The sequence below is a fragment of the Talpa occidentalis genome, unplaced genomic scaffold (genome assembly GCF_014898055.3).
Source record: "Talpa occidentalis isolate TD23 unplaced genomic scaffold, MPIMG_talOcc4v2.1 talOcc4.4, whole genome shotgun sequence".
Lineage (NCBI taxonomy): Eukaryota > Metazoa > Chordata > Mammalia > Eulipotyphla > Talpidae > Talpa > Talpa occidentalis.
Genome location: NW_023604295.1, coordinates 144,697,347 through 144,717,799, shown reverse-complemented (window position 1 = coordinate 144,717,799; position 20,453 = coordinate 144,697,347). Strand labels below are relative to the sequence as shown.

Below are 20,453 nucleotides of genomic sequence, written 5' to 3'. Positions count from 1 at the left end.
GCCAGGCAGTGCTGGGTGCCTTACGCTCATCATCTACTTCAGCCCTGTCAATCCTGTAAGGTGGTGCTACTATTATTAAGCCCATTTTATAATACTTGTGAAGAAAATGGGACATGTAAAGTTAAGTAACTTGCCCAAAGTCACACAGCTGTAAAGATAGAGACCCAGGAGCCCAAGGCTGGCTGTCTTAGCAACCCCAAACTTAGTCCATCAGTTCCCCTTAACCTCTCTAAACCATCACTTTTCTCTTCCGTAAAACAGTCTTAGCAGCACGTAATAATAGCAACATATAAAACAAGGTACAGGCCCAGTAAGTGAAAGTCAACTGGGATGATGTTTTAAAAAGGAAAACTAAACATGCAAAAATCTCAAAATCATCAGAAACCAGATGTGAAAAAAAAGACACTGTAAGATTACATTTATGTAAAATTCTAGAAAATAAATCTAACCCACAATAATAGATCAGAGGTTGCTTGAAGAAGGGAGTCAAAGGACCACAAGAAGCTTTGGGGCACCTGTTCTAGATCCCGGTTGTGGCGATGGTCCCAGGGGTGTAAATACAACTGTGTTCAAACTCATTGAGCCGAATACTTTAAATGGTGCAGTTTACAGTATACAAATCACACACCAATGAAGCTGCTACACAGAAACAAAAATATTAATATTTTTCCAATAAGCAAATTGCCTTGATTTTAACCCTAACAATTTTTAATGAAGGCACCCAGATATAGTAAAGCTGAGGAAAAATGTGAAAGATGCAGAATTTCTGTGAAGGAGCAAAAGGGAACTTCAGCTGACGAGATTTTTAAAGACACTTACCAAATACTTCCTCGGACAGGATACTTTTGTTCACTAAATCAAGACCAGGGTATAGAAGTTTACAAACTGGAAAGTAACTTTCTAAAAATTAAATTTCTGGTTTCTACAACAAAGGTGCACTACATGGAACCTTCCATTCTTTGTTCGAATTCAAATCAACCAAGCCTTTGTGCGTGCATTCTCTTTCTTCTTTCAAATTTCCATTCCTGTTACCATAGGAACCTGCAGGCTGACAGGCCTTCAAGCATAGCAACAGCCCCAGCTTAGCAAGGGGTGTGAAAAGGGAACAGAGTCAAAGGCCAAAATTTGACTCATGAGAATCAGAATTCCAATCTTTGTCCCCCTACAAAGGATTTGGTAACCATAGAAACTGTATCCTACTGAGTTTGGGAATATGAGGACTAAATTCACTAAGTGTGAAGCCATACATGGAATGCCCTTGAAAATTCAAAAGTGATATTCTATTTCAGATCTACACTAGAAGTAGAAGTTATTACAAAACAACTTTTTAGGATAATTGCAAGTGATTAAAATCAAGGTCTTTTAAAAATCCTCTTCTGTAATAAAAACACTCCGAATGAGGAAGTCTAAAGCTTCAGGAATTATTTTGTAGACCCAAAAAACTAGGCTTGTTAAACAACTTTTAATCCCATAGATGTGTTTTCCTTTTACAAATCTTAATTTAAAAAAAAATGTTTTGTGATGGCATATTAAATACTTTCCAACAGTCTTTTAGTAAGTTTATTTGCAAAAATTTGCTTTCATCACAGGGGCATATTTATCGGAAGTCAAAGGGGAGTTCCCTGAGCAGCCCATAAAATCTGACTCTTTAGGAAGTAAACTTTTAATATTTCAAACATTATGAACAGTTCTGAATTACGGTCTGTCTCAAACTATAAAACTGTACAAGCCAAAATCTACCCCACTTAATAATTTAATTGAGAACAAGTGTTTTCACTCCTTTAAAGTGATTTGTTTACAGAGTTGGGCAACTCTACAGGACAAGCATTACAAGAAAAAGAGGGAGGAACTATCAGCTAAAAGACACTTTAAAAGAGAGACGCCAAGCAGACATGCTTGAGTGCAATTCATGGATCCTCACTTGAGTTGTGAAACACTCAGAGTAAGTTGAATGTTAACTGGCTATTTGATGATACTGAGAAAGTGATAAAGGTATTGTGTTTATGTATTTGGAAGAATCCTTACTTGTCATAGAGATATACAGAAATATTGACGGGTGACATTGTGGTGTTTGGGATTTGCTTTAAAGTAACCCAGCTGGTCAAAGCATTCATAAATGAAACAAAACTAGCTACCAGTTGGCAAATTCTGAAGCTGGATGATGGTCTATGGCATTCATTTGTACTTCATCTACATGGAATATATGTGGCATCTATTTCTATATAACTGAATTTTTCCATAATAAAAAGTTCTTTAAAAATAAAAAGTAGCCAAAATTTGAGTTCGGATTACTGGGAGGCTGGTTCAAACATGCTTCATTCTTCATGAACCGACGGGCCCCAGGGATGTTCAGGCCTTTAGACCGTGTTCCCACTAGAATGTAGCCCGCTGCCAGTTCCCCGTGCGATAGAAAATCGTGAATGAGAATGGCAAGAGAAAACAGGAAACAGAAGTAAACAGAGTCATGCCAAGAGTTTTTCCTCTGAATATCCTATAGCTAATCTAGTTTCTTAAAAAAAAAAATAGACAAGCAGTCAACCTTCCACAGAGATTAAAACTGCTTATTCTACACACCAACTGATATCAAACAGGGTGACAGCAAACAAAGAAGAATGCTCTGCGTTCATACAGCATGTAACTTTCCTGAGTTCTTTGTATACATGACACTTATATCATTTGATCTTAACAAAAACCTTGTAAAATAGACAGGGAAAATTCACTATCTGGAGCAAACCGATGCACACAGAAGTCACAAAACTCATTAATGTCAGAATACAAACCTCCTATCTCTGTTTTCTCTGTTTCAGTGCTTTTTCCTCTAACCTGTCCTCTTCCAACTTTGGGGAGGGGAGGTTTTACTTATTCAGTGTAGGGGGAAAGATTGCTCAGATCATTTTCCTTACCACCAAGGTCACAGACACCTGATAATATAAAGATATTATATTATCTTGTTAAAGATAACCCGACAACTGTTGTCTGTGCTGGACAGCTCCCCAAAACAATTTGGACAGTTCAGAATGGTTTGGGAAACTCGGGAATGAGAATATTTTCATTTCTATCAAAAGTCTCTAATAAGGGGAAAAGACATCCAGTTAAAAACCTACAAAAATTTAGTATGTGGATTTGTACAGATGTGCATGTTCTGAAAGGTGGGTTTAGAGAAATAAAACATATTAGCAAGGAACTTCTTTTCCAACATAATGACTTGACATGTATCTCATTTATTTAAACATGTTTCCAATTTCAAAGAAAGTCTGGACTAGGAATCCTCTCTGTAGCGTGTAAGACCACCCTTCTTGCCGATGGTGAAGAAGCAAATCTGTAATCGCCCAGACTACATGTCCCCTCACCTGTGGCTTCCCAGACCCACTTCCAGGTACTATTCTGTCTCGGGCACCCATTCTGGCACCCAACATCAGTATAGGAATAACCCCAGGGAGACCTGAAACTGGGCCTGCTGAACAACACCATACCTAGGAAATTCACCCAGTCCCACAGAGAACACTCCAGAATGTGCTAGAATGTCTGCTCCAATTCCTTGCTCTCAGTGAAAACACATTCCTTGCTCTGGCAGACACACACCCAGAGCTCCTGGATCAGAGGTGGAGGGGGTCATCAGCAGCTCTAAGTCTTGTAAGGTTCCAAAGACCTTCACTTCCACCTGAAGCTGTGCTGACTGCCAGCTGTCTGTGTCCTTTGCTACTAGGGAAACGACAACCACACTCACACTATCTGATGATTGTGTCAGTGGCATCACCGTTGTGAAGAGGACAACCATGTAACAAACATCAATCCCAACAGTCTTACTCCAAATCCCTTGGGCCTCTTAAAAAGTGCTGCCTGAGCAAGTGCTCCCTAGAAATGTGCTGTGCAGACAGCAGCAACCACAGCCAGGCAACTCCAGACCACTCGGGCAGGTTTGAGAGAGGGCGGCAGCAGTATACGAGGCCATCACTGCGAAAGCCCCAGAGCCCACAACTGGGGATGCACATTCGTTCAGAGCAAATACATCATCTTTCTAGTACTTTCTCTCAAGGGTTATTTAGAAATAGAACTTGGGGTTTTTTGGTGGGGTTCTTTTTTTTTCAAATTGAAGTTGCCTGGCATAACATTACTGAAGCCTCAACTGCACATCACCAAGGATCAGCACGTGCGTGTACCCCATCCAGTTCACCACTGGAAGTCCAGTTCTCTGCTTCACCCTACAGTGGTCCCCTTTGTCCCGACCTCCTCAGCCCCTTCCTCCTTTCCCTCGGGTATTTGGAATAGAATTAACATTTGCAGATTACCTCCCGTGTGCCATGCATCAGACTAGCTACTGCATCAGTCTTTCACTTACCCTAACTGCCCTGCCAGGGAGCTTTATTATTATTGCCTTTTCACAAATGAAGAAACCAAGGGTCAGGGGTGGTAAGTGATGTGTCCAAAGTCTTAAAGTCTTTCCAGGTTGCACCGAAAGCTGAGCCTGAACCCATGCAAGTAGCTTCTGACTTGCTTCTAACCACCCCATTTGCTTTCTAGAGGAGTTTTAAGACTGATGATACGAGAAACAGTGGTATTCATACTTTAGCTCTCTGTGAGGAAATAAATGACTTTAATACACAGCTGGGAGACTATGCCTGGAACCAAATTCCTGAATTAAACCAACAGTCATTTCCATCCGGCCCAACCTGCCAGTCTACCCCAAGCCCTTTATGGTCGGGCCTCATATACTCACCCAGAGGAAGAGCAAAAGTTTTGTTCCACCTCTACAGTATTTTCAAATATTTGGGGTACATAAACTATCCTCCACATTTCAAAATCTGTGAGTAATAGAACTTCTACCGATTTTCCCAGAGAGATGTGTGTTAGTCTATTTGGAAGTAACGAATCTTTGAGTTTTACTATAAAACGAAGATTCCAGAATGTACAGACTTCAATTTGCGGAAAACACTGTCATAAGGGATTAAAGACGAAAGCACAAAACAGTCTCTGTGGTCTGAGTGTGCTCCGTAGCCCATTCACAGGACATGGATATATGGAAAAACCTGCCACCTTTGGAGTATGCTTGTATGTGCCAAGGATTGTATACACATTTTCATTTGTACTTTACAAGAGCATGGAAGCTCCACTGCACAAGCGAAGAAACTAAAGAAACACAAAGTTCACGTAATTTGCCCAAAGTACAACAGCAAGAAAGTGGCAGAGCTAGAACCAAGCAGGTTTACGCAAGTCTAACGCCATGTTCCTCACTGCACGATTTACTGCCTTCTCGTGCATACCTGATATGCCTCTCCTTGTCCACAATTCCACTACAGAAACATGTATATACTAATTTAACCCGAATTTTAACCGTACCCATGAATTTGTCATAAATTCTAAAGTCGTTAAAAAGAGTCTGAAGAATTACCATTCCAAAAATTAAAGTAAGGCAGCAAATTTTCATAAAATCCTGAAAGGTCAAGAAAAGATAACTCGGGCCTCCCCTGGTGGCACAGGCAGTTGAGCGCCGTGCTGTGAAGCTGTCCGCAGCCTCTGCAGCACAGGTTCGATTCCCGGCCGGCCGGTGAGGGTCCCACATGGCGCGGCAGACCTCTCCTGTCTCGCCCGTTGCTCCCCTCAGCAGTATACTTTGGTCGTTCTGCCTGTTCTGCTCCCCACTCTGTGGTGAATCCTCTCACCCTCCCGCGCCTCTGGCCTGTACCCCAGCTCTTGTATAAAAATAAATAAATCTTTTTAAAAAATCATCCTTAAAAAAAAAAAAAAAAGAAAAGATAACTCACAGAACAAAAACATTTTTGTTGTTTGGGAGTTAGGATTCTTAAACTGACTGAAAGTAATAAAACCAGGAAATCACTTTACGCATTTAAGAAAATTCAATTACTGTGAACCATTGGCCTAAAAGTTGAATAAAATAACGCATTTTTCAAAATCACGTTACTCTCTATACTTAATGATGATCATGATGATTCTTATATTCTGCTCTGAATCTAAAACTTTATTATCAGCCAAATGACAGAAAAGATACAATCATATCAAAACGCTAACAATGTCAAACTCCTGATGGCTATTCTCCCTCATGGTCCAAGTTTCTTTACCTAACTATATGCTCTAAAAAATAAGTCAAGATCACATTCCCTATGCAAGAATTCTTCAATCTATTAGAATTTGACCTTCAGGACAGAACTCTTAGTACAAGAGGTAGTTAAAAATAACACTGTTTCCAGGTTGCTTATCAGAAACGTTCATTAGCATAGTAACGTGACAACAGAATCACTTTCTAAGACACATCAAAGAATAAATCAAGTCTTACCTCCATTGCTAACGCTGCCGTCTGTTGGTCATAGTGATTCAGAAGGTTAGGCATGAAGGTAGTATTATAAGGCAAATCCTGGCACATCCTCAAGGTGATAGGTTCACAAGAAAACAAACTGTGCCCACCTACCGGCCCCGCGAACATGGTCAAGGGCCAAAGAGAGAAGACGAGCCAGTTCGTGGCCATCCTTCCTGGATCTGGTTGGGATTCAGACGATCAGGCCTCTTGCTGTGTACTGCACACCTGTGCACACCTGTGCACACCTCTCCACACCTGTGGCTCTCAGCCTGAAGGAAGTGCTTCTTCTCTAGCTCAGTGCTAAGTTCTGCAAACAGTTCGATACTCTGCGCCGTCAGAGGTTGGTTAGCTTGGCCTCACAAAAGGCGTTTGTTGTTTGTTTCACAATATGGGAAAATGACATCATCTTGTCTCCTCTCTTCAGTTTATTACACAGGGCACATCTGGCCGACCTATCAGGTTGATCAGCCACATTCCCAAACAACAGATTCCATCTTAGGAGAAGAGTGATTTCTTCCTTTGATTGAAATATCTGAAAAGCATTTTTTTAGAAATGAGAGACATTAGTCATTTCCTCTCGAATATTCTGAACTTGATATTAAAATCATTGATGAGCTTCAGAAAAACTGAAGGATGCAAAATCAATACACAGACACCAGTTGCATTTCTATCCACTGGCTCTATGGTATTTCATGATTTAGCGACACTAAAGGCAAATCCTCCCTAAGATGTCTAATAACACATGGGTTAATTTCTGGTCTACAACTCAATATTAAATTTGTCACATGGTATAACTGATACATTTTGAGCTATTGTCCTAAAGTTCATCTGAACATCTTATATTTATAACCTAAGTTAGGGGATTTAAGGATTTATTGTATGTGCTTTAACATTAATCATAGATTTTTTACATTAACGATTAGGCAGGTGAAATACAACTAAATCAAAAGATACGAGTACACACTTCTCTGTAGCTTTGTGAATGCAAACACGTGTCACTTAACCTCTCTCACTTCAGGATTTTTCTTCCTGAAAACAGCACGTCTCATGACAATATGAGTGACTTGGGGGATAATACATGTAAAAGCACATGAAGTGGTTTAATTACTGAAATACAATTGATACAGAGGTTACGTCTATCAACCATTACAGAACTGGCAAATAGAAAGTTCTAAAAGTAAACTCAGTACATTTCCCCAGCATTACTACATCTCTTTGGATAGCGTTTGTTTATTACCAGAGACATAGAAAACCTGACCAACAGATGTTTCACCGTGTAGCCAGGCTGCAGAGAACTGAAGTCACCTCTAAAAAGTCACAGCAGCCATGCGAGGTATCACCAATAATTGTTTCCACTCAGCCTTAGAATCTCTGCCCTTTTCAGGGGTAAAAATACACCTCGTATGTGGGGCTGGGCGAGTGCTGGTGGAGCAGAAGGTAGGTCTGCCAGGAAAATAGTATATTCTAAGCTATTGTACTTTCAGTAATTTTGGTTCAGTAATTCTATTAAATCTGTTTTTATTTTGTTTTGTTTCGTACGCACTGGATAGTTCTGTGTTTGTCAGAGAAAGCCTAAGTTGGGAGAACATCAGAAGTTTGGGTCGGAAGTTCTCAGGGTAATGCCAGGACCCACACAGCCTCCCCTGGCCTGGCCTCAGCAGAGCAAGACGCGTCCTTCCCTCACTGACTGTCAGTGACACGATGTCTGCACTCTACTATTTACTCACTCGACAGAAAGAACTTCTTGGAGAAATTAAAGCAGTTGCTGAATTTCCTCAATATCCCCCTCTAGTAGATGGTCTAGAGGCCTCTAGAGGAGGCCTGAGAGATCAGCAACCCCGAGATTACCAGCAACCCCAAGATTACCAGCACCCCGAGATTACCAGCAACCCCTCCCCCAAATGCCTGATCTCTCTAGACTGAGATCTCTAGGTTGGAGACATTACTGACAGCTTCTTGGTCTGCCATGTTTGTTTCCTCCTTGAAACTAGACCCATAATGTAAGATCTAGCAATAGAAAACTAATATTAAGCACAGTCATTTATATTTAAGCTTAATTACATGTAGCACAGTAACAATTATGCATATCATTAAATATGTCAAATAACTGCTGAACGTTTTATTTGGTTGCAGTATTGAAATGCCCCATTAAGTGAAGTCTTTGTAGTTTGTTGCTTATACAACATGTTCATCTGCTTGCAACTAAATAAATAAAGGGAACACACCTTCCTATTGAAAATGTGTAATAGCAAGAATTTTTAAAATTTCATTTATTTTGTTTTTCATATGGTTATGGGCTCCAGGTTTATGATCCAAAGAAGACTACTATTTAAAACTAAGGAAAAAACTGAGCAATAACTTCATTGGGTTTGTAAAACAAGATGGGACACTCCCTTATAAATCCACCTGCACCATCTAATTTATCTAATTTCCTGTTAGTTATTCCTTTTGCCTTGTTTCCAAGTGAAATTTCCCACCATCATACAAACACGCTTCCTTTATGCGCTACGGCATTCAAATCACCTTACGTCAAAACACTTCTGTACAATCTAGTATGTGAGGCTGGGCAGGCTGAGAAACTTCACACAGCAAGGCTGCAGTTTATGATTAGTAAAACAGGTAAGAAAACATTAGGATACATGCGACAGGAACACAGGAACAGCAGAAGCCTTAAGCAATGTCTGCTTCCCCGCATCAGAGGTTCTCCGATTCTAGCTTGTTCAGATTCCTGGTCCCCGTGGTCTGGGATGCCTGAGTCTCCGGTGAGTGAGCCCCATTCCAGCCATCACCTCAGACCCTGTTATAAGGGTCCACGACTGTGTTTTTTTTTTTTTTTTTTTTTTTTAATTTTTATTTTTATTTTTTATAGAGGCATGTTTATTTATTTATTTATTTATTTGCTTGTTTTGTTTATACATGCACTGGGTACAGTCAGAAGCGCGGGAGGGTGAGAGAATTCACCAGAGCCAGAGCAGGGAGCAGAGCAGGCAGAAGGACCGAAGTACACTGCTGAGGGGAGCAGCGGGCGGCAGGAGAGGTCTGCGCGCCATGTGGGACCCTCCTCTGGTGGCTGGGGAGCAGCCGGGGATTGAACCGGTGCCGCAGAGGCTGCGGGCAGGTTCGCAACCCAGCGCTCAACCGCTGCGCCACCGGGGAGGCCCCCTCCACGACTGTGTTTTGAGAAACATTATCGTACAGTAATTTAAAAAAGCATAGGTCCATTTTCTATGTAATTATATGTTTAAGAAAGTAATTAATAAAAGGAATTTTAAAAATAAAAACAGATGAAGAATGAACACTTTAGTAGAAAAATGAGAAAAGGGCATAAATTTGCAAAAGATATACAAACAGCCAACAAACACAAGGAAAGATATGCAACTTTAACTGCTCACAAAAAGATGCCAATATGACTAACATCTTTGCCAATCAGATAAAACCCAGCATAAGAGAAGGTGCAAGGAAAAGCATCTTCTTAACATTCCAGTGTTTTCAAATGTGGCTGGTGGGAAGATAAATTAGCTGGTATTTAAAAGAAGAGTTTTTGGGACTCCCTGGTGGCGTAAGCGGTTCAGCGTAGAGCTGTGAAGTTGTCTGCAGCCTCTGCAGTGCGGGTTCGATCACCGCCGGCTGAGGGGATACCCACATGGCAGGGCAGACCTCTCCTGTCTCGCCCACCGCTCCCCTCAGCAATGTATTTCAGTCATTCCGCCCATTCTGTTCCCTGCTCTGCCTTGGGTGAATCCTCTCACCCTCCCGCACATCTGGCCTGTACCCTGGTTCTTGTATAAAAGTAAAAATAAATCTTTAAAAAAAATAAAAGAACTTTTGACATCAAAAATCTTTAAAATGTGCCCAATTTAATCCAGCAAATCTACTCTATCACATAAAAAGTAAATACACAAATAGACATGATGTGTAACCAAAATATAACACCGATGTTGTTTACAAAATTAAAAAAACTGGAAAAAAACTAAGTCTATCAATAAGGAATTGATATCAATTAAAAAATATGGTATAACCACAAATCAAATATTACATAGTCACTAAAAATGATGAGCAAGATCTGGATTTATTGACACAAAACAGCAATAATACAAAGCAAAAAATAAAACGAAAAAAAGTTACAGAAGAGCATATATCCCTTTTTTGTGAAAAAATATATGTAATAGAATAGACTAAATTATTTAAATATAAAATATAATGCTCTGAGATTTTATGAAAGAACCCATGGCATATTATTTTGTGTATGAGCCAATAAACTGCGAAATCTACTAGCATGAGCTGTCTGGTTGATAAGAATCTAGGTGAATCACTGATTTAGTGGCTGCTAATTAGGCACCAAGCCAAGAGACATACTACTGTAGGTGGTAGGAGATGCAAATCAGCGAGGGTCAATTTAGGATCATCAAACTGATTTTTAATAATAAAAAAGTCACACCACCTATTTGCTGAATCACATGGTAGGCAAAACTTGCCAAAAAACTTTGGGTATCTATTCAAAATCACTCTCCAATGACAAAATGAAATATTTACTTCTGAACAGCGTCATGTAAATCTAGGTAGCAAAAGTCATTTTTCCTAAGGTAGGGTCATCCATGAGAAAGCTCTCAACTGAAGTTCTGAACTCTCAAGGACATAGAGAAGATTCTGGACCCAAGAGATCCCACCAGAACACAGCAGCTCCTTAAAGGTTAACAGTCCTTTTGGCATTCTCAGTGATATTTTTTTCCTACAGGAATCCAAAGCATCTCAACTGAATAAAGGAGCCTGCAGGGTCAATATAACTAGACTGAGCAGCTTCAGGGGCCAGGGCCCAGCAAAAAGTGAATGACAAGACCAGAGCTGATGGCCAGCCTCTGGGAGAAGAGGGACATTCATGTCTCTGTCTGGCAATCAGCATAAGATTTGGAAAACTGATTTCAGATTAAGTTACCTAATTACCATTCCATGGGAAACAAGAACTTGATACGTTTAAACCTACATTTTCACTTTTATGAATGTGTGACATCAGAAATCCGATATCCCCCAATTATGTTTTCTTTAAATAAAATAAGCCAAGCATTTCCCCTCCCAAGGAGAAATAAAGGAGGAGGATGAGATCTTAGAAGACTGTCTTTCCCCAACTGACTGCAAAGACAGACCCACAGAATCAGGTAGGCAAAGCAGGAGGTGGCACTGAAGAGAAAAGCAGGCTGCATCCCAGAAGAAATGAGGACCAAAGTGATGGGGGTGGGTGGCTTGTCAACAGGGTCCTGCACCAGAGGTTATGTTCAACGATTCTGCTCCACTGAATGTGCCACTGCAGCACTCTCTGCCGAGATTTGATTTTCTTGACTCCCCATTAAATGTAGACAGTGATTTGCATTTCCAATTCAGATACACCGACTCACACCTGGGCTACAGTGGGTATAGCAGGGAGAGTTTCTGTCTTCTTGCAGAGTTTTTCAAGAATGCCCTGAAGGCCTGGCAGAGAGCACCCCTAAACAACAGCTTCTTCTCTCCAGGAAATGACTGTGTTGTTAAGTGTCAAATGCACATCAGTATATCCACTGCTCTGAGAGAGACTTTCCTTTCCTGCCTTTAGCCTTTTGTTTTCCATCTTCTATTCTAAAAATCATCTTCTATTTTAAAAATGCATATTTTATAGATTTTATAAATATTCTATTTTTAAAATCTTCTATTTTAAAAATAAATTCTTCAAAATATTGTCTCCTGGTTTTTAAAAGAAAGTTTATGTAGCTGTACATTTAAGCCACAGGGCCTAGATTCCTACTCATCTGAGTGCCTCCTTTCTGATCTTTCCTACTTTAGCTCTAAATTTTAGAGCTCTAATGATCACAGCAAATAATCTAACCTTCCAATGTGCTGAGTGACAGGGCATTAAAAGAATAAAAACCAAGAAAAACGAACACATTCCAGTTCAAAATTAAAGTAACAGGCATCAGAATCCAGTCCATTTGACAATTAAAATATTTTTGTAGACTGCAATAAAACAGATCTTTTAAAATGAGCCTGAAAACAAAACTGGAGAGTTAAAAGAACGCTAGATTCTAGACTAAAAAAAAAATCAAGTTGAATTCCAGCCCAGCTTTCCTTTCCAATTAAAATCTGTTCATCAGAAAACAGTCAGACCCTGATTTTTTCCCCCTTAGCAAGTTTGTAAGGTTTGTATGCTTTGACTTCAGTGACAGAAAGTCTGGGGACCAGGATTTTTTTTAAGTTCACTAGGCTAGTTATATTCATCTCCAACTTTATCTGTAATACATTCCTTGGATCCACCAAAAATGTGAGCAGTTCTCAGCATAAGGAATTGGAAAGTAATGAGAGAAAATTAATTTCTGACAACAGTTAAAACTTTCCTCACCAGAGAGAAGTTGTTACTTTTCAAATATTTATTCCAGCCTTATGGAAATGCCACTATCAAAAACGTTCATTTCTTGCCCCCGTCCCTGCTACACATCTTTTTCCAAATCTAAAATGGAATAATTTCTCCAAGCCACTCTTTATTTACATTATTGCTCTTTCTGTGGAGAGCTGCAGCTCTAAGCATCCAGAATGCTAGCATTTTAGGAGTAAAGAAAAAAATAACATTGCTCTCCTCTGTGAAAGAAGGTAAAGAGATATAAGACCATTTTTTTTTAGGAGCCGGCATGAAGTCAACAGCAGCCTGGCCTCAACAAACTCATATGCTCAGAGTAAGTTCTGAATATAAAATCTTACAGCTTACTAACAAAGGAGTATGAAATTTAAGTTGGGTAGATATTCTTCCTTATGTCAAGTGGAACAGAGGGCTACTGGGAGTTGACTCCTCTCTCCTTCCCAGTGATAAAGACCTTTCACATTGTGCTATGCAAAGAAAGACTGTGCACTTTGCTATGCGATCCACCCCCCCACCCTCGACTGCAAATATCTCCACCAGGGAACGGCCCAGAAAAATCTGCCTAAAATACTCAGAGGAAAAAATAAATCTCCAAGGAATATAGTAGCTAAGACGAGGAAAGGGATGGAAAGGCCTGGAGCTCTTTCTTCTCCTTCTATTAATGAGACACATAGATTGAGGAGAGAGGCAGAGCTGGAGAATATCTCCAGTGGGTGGGAAAAAGCAGGAGTGGAGAGGTGGTGGGGTGTGAGGCTTTGCAAATAACTTATTTCAAATACTTTCAAAGTATGCGGGTGGAGCAGTGCATGTTATTTCGCTGAATAAAAGGAAGCACGCGTCTTAGACACATTTGATCCCCAGCTCTATCCTTCCAAGTCTCTCTTCCCCCAGGAAAACGGTTCCATCTCTTTCCTGTTCTAACTCTGAATCTTTTTACCTTTACATTGGGGTTTGCTAGAGGCTTTTTCCCCTGGAGGAACAAGATAGTACTGATTCTCGGAAAAGGAGGGATGGCAAGCATTATCTTAGTGACCCTGTTTAGCAACAGAGCTAAGGATTTACCTATTCCTCAGCTGGTCACCACTGCACCAGGGGCTAAAAGGTTGGGGACGGAGGAAGCACCCCCAGTGTCATCAGCCGCGTCTTTGTTCCCTGGCTCGAGTGGAACTGGCTTTGCAAAGTAGCCCATTTTCCGAGCAGAAACACCACAGGTCCATCCAAAGCACTTCTCCAGCGTGAAGATTTTGCGTGGATGCTTTTCCTTGGCAGCATTTACAGCAGGGCTGGCTGGCGGGGCTGCACCTGCCTCCATTCAGCAGGGACCCCACAAGCATGCGGACCGCGGGCCTCTTTTAGAGGAGCAGATATTTATCAAGTTAACTCTGCTCCGAAGCCCAAATCAATGGCACACGCTTTGTTCTCAAAGAAAAAAAAAAATCCCTTTCTTTCTCTTCCAAAGGAAGCGCCTAAACCCAAGACTCCGGAGACTGAAGACGCCTCCAGGAAGGGGTTTAAGCGTCTGGAAAGATGCGAAGAACCCCTTTATTTCCGAGGCCTCTAGGAATTACTAGCAGGACGGGGGCCCACGGGCCGAGGCGAAGAGGGCGCCTCGCCGGGGAGCCACCACTTTGCAAAACTGATGGGGCGCAGGGGACAACTTCCAGGGGCCGGGCGGCGAGAGGTCCTGCGGGGCCGCCTGAGGCCCGCAGAGGGGGTGCCGGCTCCCGCGGGCCCCGGGCGCGCCCAGCCCCATCTCCGCCCGGGGCGCCCGGGGAGCGCCCCCCACCCGAGGCGCAGCCCCCGAGCGCGCAGCCGCCGCGGTCCCCGGGGCCAGGCGCCCCGGCCAGGGCGCCGCGCGCCCCACGCGCCCCACTCGCACAGGTTGCCCGGCGCCGGCGGGGGCCGCCGGGGCTCCCCCTGGGCTCCCGCTGGGATTCCTCTGGACTCCCCACTAGACTCCTCTGGGCGCCCCCCGAGCGCTCCCTGGTCTCCCTCCGGCGCCCCCGATCTCCCTGAGCACCCCGGGCTCCCGCGGAGGGCCACCTGAGCGCCGCCGTACTCCGCGGGTCTCCCCTGGGCGCCCCCGGGCAGCGGGCATCGGCCCCGCCGCCCCCGGCCCCCCCCCGGCCGCCCCCGGCCCGCCGCCCGCGCCCCCACCCCGGCGCCCCGCCGCCGCCCGGCGCCCCAGGCTTTTGTTTTGGCCGCGACGCGAGGAACGATCCCGGAGGAGGGGTGCGGGCGGCCGGGGGCTCCTCGGCAGCCGCGCGGGGGGCCGCCCCGCGCCCCCGGGCCCCCCTCCCCGCGCCCCGGGCGGGCCCCCGCCGGGCTCACCTCCGCCGCGGGCCGGGCTCCGGGCAGCAGCGCCGACGCGGGCGGCCGCGGGTCCCTCGGGTCCGCGGGGCGAGCAGGACCGCCGGCGCGCGCCTCCGAGACCGCGCGCCCCGCGAGCCCCGGCGCGGCCCCGACAGCGCGCGCACGCACGGCGCAGGCGCCATCGCCGCACCCCCGCCCGCCGCCCCGGGGACCCCGCGCCGCACCCCGCCCGCCCGCGCGCGGCGCCTCCCGCCGCGCCTGGCCGAGACCCGGGGACCCACGCCCGGCGCGCTGATGCCAAGACGCCCCCAAACCGCTCTGAAGACGAGTCCGCCGGCCCCGGGGCCTGGGTTTGGCGGGGCCTGGACGCGGGTCACCGGGCGCCCCGGTGCAGCCGCCCGGCGCGCGCTCGGGGCTGAAATGACAGCGCAGGAGGACACTGCCCGGGCCAGCGCGCCCTCGGCCACGGCCCTCTGGGCAGGTGGGGCTGGTGCTCATGGCTGGCGTCTCCGGCTTTTGCGCCCTGGGAAATGTTGCCCCCCCTTTTTCTACCTACACAATCTCTGGAACAGTTGGACCAGGTCTTAGAGATCATCTAAGGCCACGCTCTCCCTCGGGAGAAGAAAGTGTCCATCACGTCCCCACGCCGCGCGCGCGTGGTTACAGGACAGCGCCGCGGCCCTTCTGGACACGCTGCTTCTCCTACCTTCCTTCTGCTCCGCCTCCTTCTCTTCTAAACTTAGGCTTCGCAGGTATCATTCTGTTCTGTGGCACAACGATGTGACTGTACTTAACACTTAAAAATGGTAAAGATGGTAAATTTTGTTATGTGTATTTTACCACGATTTTAAAAGGCCTCAATAAACCTTCAGCAAATACTGCGTGTTGCGTCTGGAGAGCCGCAGATACACTTTCATGTCAGAAGGTGAGCCATGGGGAAAAGCGTCATGAGATGTGAAGAGGCATTTTCAGTTTTCTTCAATAACGACCTGTGCGGTCAGATTGTTTTTGTAAGTAACATTGACCCTCAGGATGACTCTCAGCAAACCTCCACGTCCTGTGCTGGACGGCTGCTGTGTGTGGGCCTCGGCGCACAGGAGTCGCTGTGAGCACAGAAGTTGCTTTGTGGATGTTTCCATCCCTTAAAAGTGGAACCTCTGGAGATGTGCCTCCAGGAGCATTTGTATGCACACCATCCTCAAAACTGTCAGACACAGAACATACAGCCCACGTGGGGAAGTGGGAACACCACAGAATTGATCCCCTGGGGGAGCCACATGAAATCCCAGAAATATCCAAGAGGGGCAGGAGCTAACCACAAGAGATGTAAATGGCAACAGCTCTTTAAAACCACTGAGCCATAGTACATACGGTGAAGAGGGCAAACATGTATGCAATATAGAATAAACATGTATGCAATATAGAATAAACATTAAAAATGTACCAGTAAGGGGCCTCCTCGGTGGCGCAGCGGTTGAGCGCTGGGTTGCGAAGCTGCTCGCAGCCTCTGAAGCACCGGTTCAATCCCCGGCTGCCGGGTCAGGGTCCCACATGGTGCGCAGACCTCTCCTGCCACCCAGACCTCTCCTGCCACCCGCTGCTCCTCTCAGCAGTGTACTTCCTCACTCTGCCTGTTCTGCTTCCCGCTCTGGCTCTGGTGAATTCTCTCGCCCTCCCGCGCTTCTGACTGTACTCAGTGCTTGTATGAATAAATAAATAAATAAATCTTTAAAAAAAAAATGTACCAGTAGGCTACACACCAGGTTCAGGACGACACCTCGAGGCTGCTTGCCTCGAGGTGTCGTCCTGAACCTGGTGTGTAGCTAGATTTGGGAAATGTGCAAGAGCTTCTACTGTTACCACACACGAAGCAGGACGTTGATGCTCTTAAAATTCTCCGGGATACAGTGGTGTTCCTTAAGCAATTCTCTAAACTTCTCCTTAGGTTTGGAAGTTTTCAGTTAAAAATAACGCTGAAGTCCTGTGGACACCAACTGGTGTGCCCACTAGGAATTACTTGCATGGTGGCGGGGAGAGAGGCGGTCAAGGGAAGGCCTAGAGGGTGCTGGCCCAGAGGACAGACACCAGGAACCTTATTTTCAAGGATGAGAATATTCACATCCCACAGGGATGGAGTGAGATGCTCTTTTACCAGGTTCTCTTTCATTCCGTGTTGCAACCACCAATAGAGTCTTTAATGAGCAGGAACTTCACAGAGCGCAGAGGCACCCCCCACCCCTTGTTAAAACTGGTCTCTTTCTGGATGAACCCGTTTTGAAAGCACAAATGTTAGCTGGTCATGCCCGCTAATTTACTATTACATCTAGCAGCTCCCCGAGGTGCCACCCCCGCCCCTGTGTTGATTCATTTACCTACAACCTGATCGTCTGGGAAAACACTAGGTTGGCTCTGACAACCTTGGTTCCAATTTCAGCTTGGCCAGGCCGACAGCCCTTTGTTAACACAAAGAAAGCAACAATCTCCACTAACTTCACTTTTCTTTCTAGACTGGAGATACACAAATGCTGCCTATTTCAAAAAGTCTGCAGACACAGGGCTTCCCTTTGTTGGATGGAGGGATATTCCTACCGATTTTAAGAAACACAGGGGGCAGCCTGGGTTGTTTGTTATTTGTTGATGGTGTCGCCCAAAAGAACTGCTTTGCCTTTACCAAGGAAGCTGCATTCTGGAATTTCGAATTGTTTGGTCCTCTCCAGCACGGGTTTGGAGTCTATCACGCAGTGGCGCGGAGGGCCCTCCTTTCAAATTCCATCCTATTTCCCCCTCTTTTTTATCAAACTTCGTTTTTATCCTCGGATTCTCACTCCGACCCTTGCTACCTCGGGGACCACCAGAGAGGGGACAGTACAGGTCTAAATTAATTAAATCAGGCTGGACTGTAAAGTCTCCCCAAGCTGGAGTTCTTCTTATTAATGCATGCCACCTGCTGGCTCGCGGCTGTACCTGTCAGTCAGCCCGAAAGCCTCGATCCATAAATTAAAATCCACGTTGAGGCATTTGTGAGCTTGTGTGTTGGGCAATTTCCCTCGTCCTCCCACTTCCTGCCCAGGTGCCTTCTCTCTCCCACCTGGGCGTCCAACCCTTCCCTCCGGGCCTTTTACCTGTCGGCCACTCTTAAAACCTGGAAAAGTGGAGCTGGCACTTCGGAGCCCCGGAGTGACCAGCGTGCGGAGCTCGGGCCTGCTCGTAGCTGAGGCTGAGCTGAAACACGGAGGTGTCTGCCTGGGAGGGTTCGTGCTGCTCGCTGTGGGGTGGACGCCCTTCACCCCAGCCTTGTGTTGGGGGGCTGCGGCCCTCCCACCGCCTGGGCGCGCACACCGCTTAGATCTCTCCGTGTGCCCAATTTTGGAGCCAGCCCTCCTGGCTCTGTCCTGGCCAATCAAGAGACCACACATTGTTGCCTGAGAGACCCCGGATGCCAGGGGGAGGATTTATACGTGATGATTGGGCCTCTGCGCTCGGGGTGGGGGCTGGACCGAGTCAGAGAAAGAGCATCTATGGCAACACCGGCGCGCGAGGCTGGAGCAGAGGAACAGGACGAGCAGAAAGAGGTGAGGGCAGTGGGAGGGCATGAGGACCAGGGCAGTCCTTTTTGGACAGCTCCCCCACAGGGCTTCTTGGGCTGCTCACCAGCCGTCAGTGCTTTGGGGGTGACCTTTTGCTCTCCCCTTCCAGATGCAGTTGAAGCTCCTGAAGCTTCATGTTTATGGAATTCCCAGCCAACACTTCATTGTCTGAGCAGGCCAGGGCTCTTCGCTTTGTATTATGGTGTTTGCTTTCTTTCCAAGTAGCTGGGTACAAGACGAATTCGTGTGTAAATCTAACCATATTCAATTTCCTGATCATTTCTGATAACAGCTGAGGTGGTCTTGTCTGAGGACGCTGCAGTGACCCATGGGTGAGTTGTGTGTTATCAGAGAAGCAAAATCCTATTCTCCTCTGTAAACGTCCAGTAAAAGTTCCATAAGCCTGAGTATGATCCCAGTGCCCCATCCATAGTGTTCTGAGTTTCACGCTACGTTTCTGCATTTTAAATTTTAACCCCCCCCACCCCGTTGTATTCATTCATTCACTCAGTTGATATAATATTTATTGAGTGTCTATTATGTACCACTGAGATGGAGGACTGGCAGCAGACTCAGACTCAGAAAAACATCTCGGCAAAGAAGCTACAGCATCGTGTACCTTGTTTATTAAGTGATGGGAAGTTCTGCGTGTCTGGGCAGAGAGAGGAAGAAAAGAGGGGGGGCTGCAAGGGTGGGTGGAGGTAAATTCATGTGAACCTCGACTTGCAGGAAGGAGGTTGGATTCTGTAGCCATTAGGGAGTTTCTGAAGATTTTTGAACTGAAAGGGACACTATTAACTGTTCCTTTAAAAATACTCCCCAGGGCCTCCCCGGTGGCGCAGCGGTTGAGCGCTGGGTTGCGAAGCTGCCCATAGCCTCTGCGGCGCCGGTTCGATCCCCGGCTGCTCCCCGGCCACTGGAGGAGGGTCCCACATGGTGCACAGACCTCCCCTGCCGCCCGCTGCTGCCCTCAGCAGTGTATTTCGGTCCTTCTGCCTGCTCTGCTCCCCGCTCTGGCTCTGGTGAATTCTCTCACCTCCCGCATTTCTGACTGTGCCCAGTGCTTGTATAAATAGATAGATAAATAAATCTTTAAAAAAAAAAAAAATAAAAAAAAAATAAAAATACTCCCCAAGTAGGGGGATGGGGGGTGGGGAGGGGAGGGATTGGGGTCAAAATAAGGGGGCTGCAATTGTATGGGGAATATAAAAATAAAATTTATTTTTTAAAAAGACTAAAAATAAAATAAAATAAAATAAAATAAAAATACTCCCCAAGTAGATGGGTGGCTACCTGGGGTTGGGTGTGGGTGGAAGGGGAGATAGTAGTCAAGGGTTATGTACCAATTTTCATTTGCCAGATGACTACATTCTGGAGAACTGATGTTCAGCATGGGATGCGGACTTCATAATAATGTATTACATACTTGAAATTTGCAAAAAGAGTGGATCTCAAGTGTTCTCTCCGGACACACCAAAAAAATGGCAACTATGGGAGATGATGACTGTATTAAATAGTTGAATTATGGTAATAATTTCACAATGTATACATACATCAAAACCATGTGTGCCTTAAATATGTACTATTTTGATTTGTCAACAAAAAAATCCCTCTCGCAACAAAAAATAGTAAACAGTAGATTTAAGCTCCACAAAAGCAGAGTCTCCTGCTTTGTACCTTGGATGCGGGCCCTGTGGGTCCTTGGGAACCTGAGTCATGGGCACAGTGTGAAGAATGGCTTGAGGGTAGGCTTGGAGGTTTGAGGGTCCCTGGAACTTTACCAGAGACCCCATCCTTACTATTGCACATGGAACTGGAGCCATGCATTGAGGACGAGGACCCCAGAGACTTTTATCCCAAA

General features: G+C 45.3%; 2 protein-coding genes across 7 annotated transcripts in view; one reads left to right on the top strand and one right to left on the bottom strand.

Annotated features, from left to right (window-relative positions):
* Nucleotides 1–15,067, bottom strand: part of FZD3 (frizzled class receptor 3) — a 64,938-nt gene extending 49,871 nt beyond the window's left edge. The window contains exons 1-2 of one of the 2 annotated variants that reach the window (XM_037526526.1): nt 15,024–15,067; nt 6,293–6,845 (exon numbers count right to left, since the gene is read on the bottom strand). In XM_037526526.1, coding sequence (XP_037382423.1) covers nt 6,293–6,481 — 189 coding nt within the window. In that variant the 5' untranslated portion in view covers nt 6,482–6,845; nt 15,024–15,067. Of the gene's footprint in view, nt 1–6,292; nt 6,846–13,754; nt 14,018–15,023 lie in introns of those variants that run through there. The other variant, XM_037526527.1, reaches the window with a different exon arrangement.
* Nucleotides 15,068–18,501: 3,434 nt separating this feature from the next.
* FBXO16 (F-box protein 16) overlaps nt 18,502–20,453 on the top strand; it is a 37,204-nt gene continuing 35,252 nt past the window's right edge. For 4 of the 5 annotated variants that reach the window (XM_037526520.2, XM_037526519.2, XM_037526523.1 and 1 more), the window contains exon 1: nt 18,502–18,577. The gene's annotated coding sequence lies outside the window, so the exon portion shown is untranslated. Of the gene's footprint in view, nt 18,578–18,884; nt 18,925–20,453 lie in introns of all 5 variants that reach the window. The other variant, XM_037526521.2, reaches the window with a different exon arrangement.